Source organism: Salvelinus namaycush, chromosome 41, assembly GCF_016432855.1.
Source record: "Salvelinus namaycush isolate Seneca chromosome 41, SaNama_1.0, whole genome shotgun sequence".
Taxonomy (NCBI): domain Eukaryota; kingdom Metazoa; phylum Chordata; class Actinopteri; order Salmoniformes; family Salmonidae; genus Salvelinus; species Salvelinus namaycush.
Genome location: NC_052347.1, coordinates 5791489 through 5799380, shown reverse-complemented (window position 1 = coordinate 5799380; position 7892 = coordinate 5791489). Strand labels below are relative to the sequence as shown.

Here is a 7892-nt window from a genome sequence, read left to right as displayed (position 1 = left end):
TGCGTCAATTCAACATGGCAGCGCCCGTTACTGTGGGAGGGATAGTGGAGCAAAACATCACTGAAACGGAACAAATATTACCAGAATCCACATCTGGAGAACTGAAAAGACCTCAGTTCGGGACCCGTTTCCTGACAGACCCACGTCAAGTTTTTCAACATAACGCATGGTTCGTATTTTAGCATGCATACTACTGGTGGTAGTACACACATGAATAGCCCTTGATCATGACTCTCAGTTCCATTACATTACACAAGAGTCATTGGATGAAGGTGTCTTCTGTACATGTGTGTTTTGTTAAGAGCCCCAAGGCTTGGTCTGAACATAAACATGCATCGCTTGCGGTACGGCTTTGGAAGCATAAAGACCTTACATTTCATATCAGCGAGAAATCAAAACAAGGTTAAATTGATACACAGCTTTTTATATAGGGTTAGGGTTCCCACACGGTCATATTTCCATGTTACAGCGCTTGTTTACGGAAAACAGATTAACTATCTGCGTCTTCTATCACATTTTTGTACATTTGCTTTTCAACAGAACATGTAAGGTCTTTGGACTGTAAGGAGTAACTTTAGGATTCATTAGTCTATTATTGGGCAAACATGTGGACAGAACATAACTAGGCATGGGTAGCATGTCTTCCTCTTGGTTTCTAGTGGTGTTGGTGTCCCATTCACTTTCAGGGACAATGTGGAGTGGACAGAGGAGCAAGAGGCAGCTGCCAAGAAGAAGGTCCAAGAAAACAGTCAGCCCCTCCCTCAAGAGAAGCAAGGTTGGTTCTGAACCAGAATCTGGGTTTACAGGAGACGTCCTCTTAAGCCGAGAAGCATCCATTCAACTTGCCATTCACCAGCTTTTCAAGCTTAATAATGTCAAAATACATGTGGTACTTACCAAAGAAAGGAGTTTCACTGAGCAACTATCATCATTGCTGCCGTCCCAGACAGTATGTACTTCCAAAAAAGGTCTAAATTAAAAGTTACATGCAACGGAAAAAATCTACCTCATTACTGCCATCAGAGATCTGTATATAATGTCTCGACTGACTGATCCACAAATCACCTTGCATCATAAGTAACAACCCATTATTATTTGAAGATCAGTCAGTCAGTCACAATTTACCCATTATACATTGCAGTTTTAATGCTCTCGAACATGTCCAATGCCTTTTCTGGAAATAATCTAAATCCACCTCTGCACCTTCTGCAATATTAGTAACATAATTAAAATACACTAAAGAAAGCCTTGAAATATGCAATCACTAAAAACGTACCCTATATTGTCTACTTAATCTATTATTGCATTCCGTGTAGCATGGGTGAAACAACAGATTATGAGGTTCATACACTGTTGTAGGTGATACAATCAATTCCCTTTCCTGCTGCTGGATCAGCTAATCTGTGCGTGGCATCAGAGAGGAAGAGGCGAAGCGAGAGGTTTCACTCTCGCCAAAATCAGTCCAAATATAAGCCCAATACGTTTCTATGGGCTTATTTTGGACCTAAGCTTGTCTACTGCTTTCCCGGCTTTGGGACAACAACTCCCATTGTTAGGGCGGAGACATGAGCATCTCGTCATTATATACACATCTCTGGTGGCAGTAATGAGGTGGATTTGGCACATGAGCACTTGCTCAACAACAAGATTATTTCCATATAAGGCATTTTTTCAGTTGTTTGTCACACAGACAATTTTTGGGTAGGGCAGTAATGACGATAGCTGCTCAGTGAAACTCCTTTCTTTGGTAAGTACCAAATGTATATTGACATTAGAAGGGATACTTTGGGATTTTGGCAATGACATCTCTTTATCTACTTCCCCAGAGTCAAATGAACTAATGAATACCATTTTTATGTCTCTGCATGCATTGTGAATGAAGTTAGAAAGAGTTTTGCGAGCCAATGCTAACTAGCGTAAGCACCATGACTGGAAGTCTATGGTATCTACTAGCATGCTAGCAGTTATGAAAGAATTCCAGTCATTGCGCAAATGCTAGTTAACAACTTCCTTCAAACTGCACTCAGAGACATAAAAATGGTATCCAAGAGTACATCTGACTCTGGGAAAGTAGATCCTGAAGTATCCCTTTAAGCTTAAAAAGCTGCTGAATGGCTGCTTCCTAGGTTTAAAGGAGAATGTCTCGTGTAAGCCCAAATTTTAGTTCAGGTTGGTTCATTGCACCCCGTTAATCCATGAGAGCAGGTGGGTGGTGTTGAGGGGTGGGTGTTCCCATGGACAATAACCAATTGTGGGAACAGTTTCACCAACTGAGAGTAAGACGCTAGACGCTGATAAGTGATAAAACAAACAACCATACATAGGCCTGCTAGATACATACTTTTGTATATATAGTGTATGTGGACACCCCTTCAAATGAGTGGATTCGGCTATTTCAGCCACATCCGTTGCTGACAGGTGTATAAAATCGAGCACACGGCCGTGCAATCTCCATAGACAAACATTGGTAGTAGACTGGCCATACTGAAGAGCTCAGTGACATTCAATGTGGCACCGTCAGAGTATGGCACCTTTCCAACAAGTCAGTTCGTCAAGTGTCTGCCCTGCTAGAGCTGCCCCGGTCAACTGTAAGTGTTGTTATTGTGAAGTGGAAACGTCTAGGAGCAACAACAGCTCAGCCGTGAAGTGGTAGACCACACAAGCTCACAGAACTGGACCGCTGAGTACTGAAGTGTCGTCCGGGTTAGGGGAGGGTTTGGCCGGTCGGGATGTCCTTGTCCCATCGCGCTCTTGTGGCGGGCCAGGCGCATGCATGCTGACTTCGGTCGCCAGCTTTACGGTGTTTCCTCCGACACATTGTTGCGGCTGGCTTCCGGGTTAATCGAGCAGTGTGTCAAGAAGCAGTGCGGCTTGGCGGGGGTCGTGTTTCGGGGAGAACGCATGGCTTTTCAACTTCGCCTCTCCCGAGTCCGTACGGGAGTTGCAACGATGGGACAAGACTGACTAGCGATTGGATATCACATAATTGGGGAGAAAAAAATATATATATACAGTGGGGAGAACAAGTAGTTGATACACTGCCGATTTTGCAGGTTTTCCTACTTACAAAGCATGTAGAGGTCTGTAATTTTTATCATAGGTACACTTCAACTGTGAGAAACGGAATCTAACACAAAATTCCAGAAAATCACATTGTATGATTTTAAAGTAATTCATTTGCATTTTATTGCATGACATAAGTATTTGATACATCAAAAGCAGAACTTAATATTTGGTACAGAAACCTTTGTTTGCAATTACAGAGATCATACGTTTCCTGTAGTTCTTGACCAGGTTTGCACACACTGCAGCAGGGATTTTGGCCCACTCCTCCATACAGACCTTCTACAGATCCTTCAGGTTTCGGGGCTGTCGCTGGGCAATACGGACTTTCAGCTACCTCCAAAGATTTTCTATTGGGTTCAGGTCTGGAGACTGGCTAGGCCACTCAAGGACCTTGAGATGCTTCTTACGGAGCCACTCCTTAGTTGCCCTGGCTGTGTGTTTCAGGTCGTTGTCATGCTGGAAGACCCAGCCACAACCCATCTTCAATGCTCTTACTGAGGGAAGGAGGTTGTTGGCCAAGATCTCGCGATACATGGCCCCATCCATCCTCCCCTCAATATGGTGCAGTCGTCCTGTCCCCTTTGCAGAAAAGCATCCCCAAAGAATGATGTTTCCACCTCCATGCTTCACGGTTGGGATGGTGTTCTTGGGGTTGTACTCATCCTTCTTCTTCCTCCAAACACGGCGAGTGGAGTTTAGACCAAAAAGCTCTATTTTTGTCTCATCAGACCACATGACCTTCTTCTCCCATTCCTCCTCTGGATCATCCAGATGGTCATTGGCAAACTTCAGACGGGCCTGGACATGCGCTGGCTTGAGCAGGGGGACCTTGCGTGCGCTGCAGGATTTTAATCCATGACGGCGTAGTGTGTTACTAATGGTTTTCTTTGAGACTGTGGTCCCAGCTCTCTTCAGGTCATTGACCAGGTCCTGCCGTGTAGTTCTGGGCTGATCCCTCACCTTCCTCATGATCATTGATGCCCCACGAGGTGAGATCTTGCATGGAGCCCCAGACCGAGGGTGATTGACCGTCATCTTGAACTTCTTCCATTTTCTAATAATTGCGCCAACAGTTGTTGCCTTCTCACCAAGCTGCTTGCCTATTGTCCTGTATCCCATCCCAGCCTTGTGCAGGTCTACAATTGTATCCCTGATGTCCTTACACAGCTCTCTGGTCTTGGCCATTGAGGAGAGGTTAGAGTCTATTTGATTGAGTGTGTGGACAGGTGTCTTTTATACAGGTAACGAGTTCAAACAGGTGCAGTTAATACAGGTAATGAGTGGAGAACAGGAGGGCTTCTTAAAGAAAAACTAACAGGTCTGTGAGAGCCGGAATTCTTACTGGTTGGTAGGTGATCAAATACTTATGTCATGCAATAAAATGCAAATGAATTACTTAAAAATCATACAATGTGATTTTCTGGAATTTTGTGTTAGATTCCGTCTCTCACAGTTGAAGTGTATCTATGATAAAAAATTACAGACCTCTACATGCTTTGTAAGTAGGAAAACCTGCAAAATCGGCAGTGTATCAAATACTTGTTCTCCCCACTGTATATATATATATATATATAACCTCTCTTCGGTTGCAACACTCACTACCGAGTTCCAAACTGCCTCTGGAAGCAACTTCGGCACAATAACTGTTTGTCAGGAGCTTCATGAAATGGGTTTCCATGGCCTAGCAACCGCACAGATCACTGTGCAATGCCAAGCGTCGGCTGGAGTGGTGTAAAGCTCCCCGGCATTGGACTCTGGAGCAGTGGAAACGCATTCACTGGAGTGAAGAATCATGCTTCACCATCTGGCAGTCCGACGGACTAATCTGGGTTTGGCGGATGCCAGGAGAATGCTACCTGCCCGAAAGCATAGTGCCAACTGTCAAGTTTGGTGGAAGAGGAATAAAGTGTCTGGAGCTGTTTCTCATGGTTCAGGCTCCTTAATTCTAGTGAAGGAAAATCATAAATGCTACAGCATACAATTACATTCTAGATGATTCTGTGCTTCCAACTTTGTGGCAACAGTTTGGGGAAGGCCCTTTCCTGTTTCAGCGTGACAATGCCCCATGCACAAAGTGAGGTCCATACAGAAATTGTTTGTCAAGATCGGTGTGGAAGAACTTGACTGGCCTGCACAGAGCCCTGACCTCAACCCTATCGAACACCTGTGGGATGAATTGGAATGCTGACTGCGAGCCAGGCCTAATCGCCCGACCTCACTAATGCTCTTGTGGCTGAATGGAAGCAAGTCCACGCAGCAATGTTCCAACATCTAGTGGAAAGCCTCCCCAGAGTGGAGGCTGTTATAGCAGCAAAGCGGGGAACCAACTCCATATTAATGCCCATGATTTTGGAATGAGATGTTCAACGAGTAGGTGTCCACATACTTTTTGTCATGTAGTGTAAGTACCAGAACAAGATATAGTATATGTAGTAGTCAATTTGCATCTCTTCCACTCATTTCAACAGAGGAATTTGAGTGCCGGGCGAACGAGTTCTGGAATGAATTCTACACCATCCATGAGAATCGCTTCTTCAAAGACCGCCACTGGCTCTTCACAGAGTTCCCCGAGCTGGCCCCACAGTGTCGCCTCAACCGGGACTCCTGTATTGGGGACCTTAGAGCTGAGGACAGTGAACCACATGGTCTCGAACAGAGTCAGGGTCAAAGCAGTGAAGTCACCCCTCTGGCCCCTGTAGATGGTGACTTCCCTGGATCCAGTGCCATGTATCGCATACTGGAGGTGAGGAATACTGTATCATAGTGTGACTGCAGTATATGTTAGCTTGAGTGCCAGTCTGTGTTATGCCAACTCATTGTCACTCATTGTAATGTCAAACATGTTTGCCGTGAGAATGAGCAATAGAGTTGGCAAGAGCACAAACAGATATGGGTCCAGCTAAGTATATGTGGCCCTCGGGCATAGAGTAGGCTAACCTATGTCCTTTTGATTCAATAGGTTGGCTGTGGTGTTGGCAACACTGTCTTTCCCATTCTGAAGACCAACAAGTGAGTGGTGGTTGGGACCACGTGTATTGAGCAGTCCCATTTATGCAGTATGCAGCCTGATCAGTTTGACTGTTTATACTAGCTACTACCCTCTTCGTAAGCACATGCTGTATATCTGCTATTCAGATCTCAATATGTATTAGATGCAACCCGGTTCGCACCTCCATGTTCCATGACCCTGTCTTCTTTGTGTGTGACAGTGACCCTGGACTCTTTGTCTACTGCTGTGATTTCTCCAGCACCGCTGTAGAGCTGGTCAAGGTGAGAAGGAGAAATGCTTGATAGATGATGTCATTAGTTGGCTGATAAATAGATTAATTAATCTTGTCCCTTTCACCACCAGGCTAATTCAGAGTATGACCCCGGGCGCTGCTATGCCTTTGTTCATGACCTGGGTGATGAGGGAGCTATTTACCCTGTCCCAGACGCCAGCCTGGGTGTTATAGTGCTCATCTTCGTGCTCTCAGCCCTGCATCCTGACAAGTAAGACGCCCCTGTGTGATGTGCGTGTTTGAGTGTGGCAACAAGCAAGTGTGGGTGCGTGTGTATGTGCGATATGGAAAAATTAAGTGCAATCAAATTCCCATGTCTTTCTTTTCCTCTGTCAGGATGCAGGCCTCCATCAGCAGACTGGCTCGGCTGCTGAAGCCTGGAGGAGTGCTGCTGCTCAGGGACTATGGGCGCTATGACATGGCACAGCTACGCTTCAAGAAAGGTTAGTTACCATAGGCACTCGTGCGTGGGACTGTGTGGAATCCAATCAAATGATATTGGTCACATACACATATTTAGCAGATGTTATTGCGGGTGTAGCGTAATGCTTGTGTGTAGCGAAATGCTTGTAAATTGTGATTAGCAATATGTACATGTTTTGGGGAAAATATTGAATTATTGAATGTTCCTTTTTCAGGAAGGTGTTTGTCAGATAACTTTTATGTCCGGGGTGATGGAACACGAGTCTATTTCTTCACTCAAGGTAATAAATCCATCAAATCAAAAGGCTAGTATGTACTGCTTTTTAACAGTGGTAATTTGCAAGTCTGTTTTTACTTATATTTAAATTATATTACCTTTTTATCTAAGCACCTGGGGGAACACAGAGCTGTGTAGACAAATGGCTGAGGGAACCCAATAGCAAAACATGGCTAATGCTTTGCACACACATCACCCCTCAATCCATCTCCATGGTGTCCATCATCACAATGGTCTCATGGAGGTATCCCAATTCTATCCATCCATCCCTCCCTCCCAGGGGTTACAGTCCCACATCTACCTCAGACACTAGACACTTTCTGTTTTTTATGTGTATAATATCTCCATGACATCTCTCTCCAGATGAGCTACATGACTACTTCAGTGAAGCGGGTCTGGAGAAGGTCCAGAACATGGTGGACCGGCGGCTGCAGGTGAACAGAGGCAAGCAGCTGACCATGTACCGTGTCTGGATCCAATGCAAGTACCGCAAGCCTCATACCCAACCGCCAGAGACACAGGAGTGAGCCAGGAACAGCAGAGAGAACACTGTGGCTTATCATTGAACTAGTGTCTGAGGTAGATGTGGGACTGCAACCCCTGGGAGGGAGAGATAGAATTGGAGATGGATTGAGGGGTGATGTGTGTGCAAAGCATTAGACATGTTTTGCTATTGGGTTCCCTCAGCCATTTGTTTTCACAGCTCTGGCTCAGAAACGGCATATAGAAAAGGATGATGAGCTAATGAAACCTGAAAAAAGGTCTGGAAACCCAATGTTCTAATGTTTACATTCAACACTTTCAAGATGATTAAAAAACTATGTGTAATCCCATCATTGTCACAT

At 45.0% G+C, this 7892-nt stretch overlaps 1 protein-coding gene across 1 annotated transcript; it reads left to right on the top strand.

Moving 5' to 3' along the window:
* mettl2a (methyltransferase like 2A) lies at positions 1–7874 on the top strand. The gene is made up of 9 exons (XM_038980680.1): positions 1–169; positions 687–775; positions 5535–5809; positions 6026–6075; positions 6276–6336; positions 6419–6558; positions 6684–6790; positions 6986–7051; positions 7411–7874. Exons 1-9 carry the CDS (start codon positions 15–17, stop codon positions 7572–7574), a joined length of 1107 nt encoding a protein of 368 aa, XP_038836608.1. The 5' UTR covers positions 1–14; the 3' UTR covers positions 7575–7874.
* Positions 7875–7892: the final 18 nt, after the last annotated feature.

What these genes read in the sequence shown, in the direction of transcription:
- mettl2a (XM_038980680.1), top strand. Translation starts at nt 15, where the DNA reads ATGGCAGCGCCCGTTACTGTGGGAGGGATAGTGGAGCAAAACATCACT. An exon ending in GTTTTTCAACATAACGCATG is followed by an intron (nt 170 to 686) that starts GTTCGTATTTTA and finishes ATTCACTTTCAG; the next exon opens with GGACAATGTGGAGTGGACAG. An exon ending in CCTCCCTCAAGAGAAGCAAG is followed by an intron (nt 776 to 5,534) that starts GTTGGTTCTGAA and finishes TCATTTCAACAG; the next exon opens with AGGAATTTGAGTGCCGGGCG.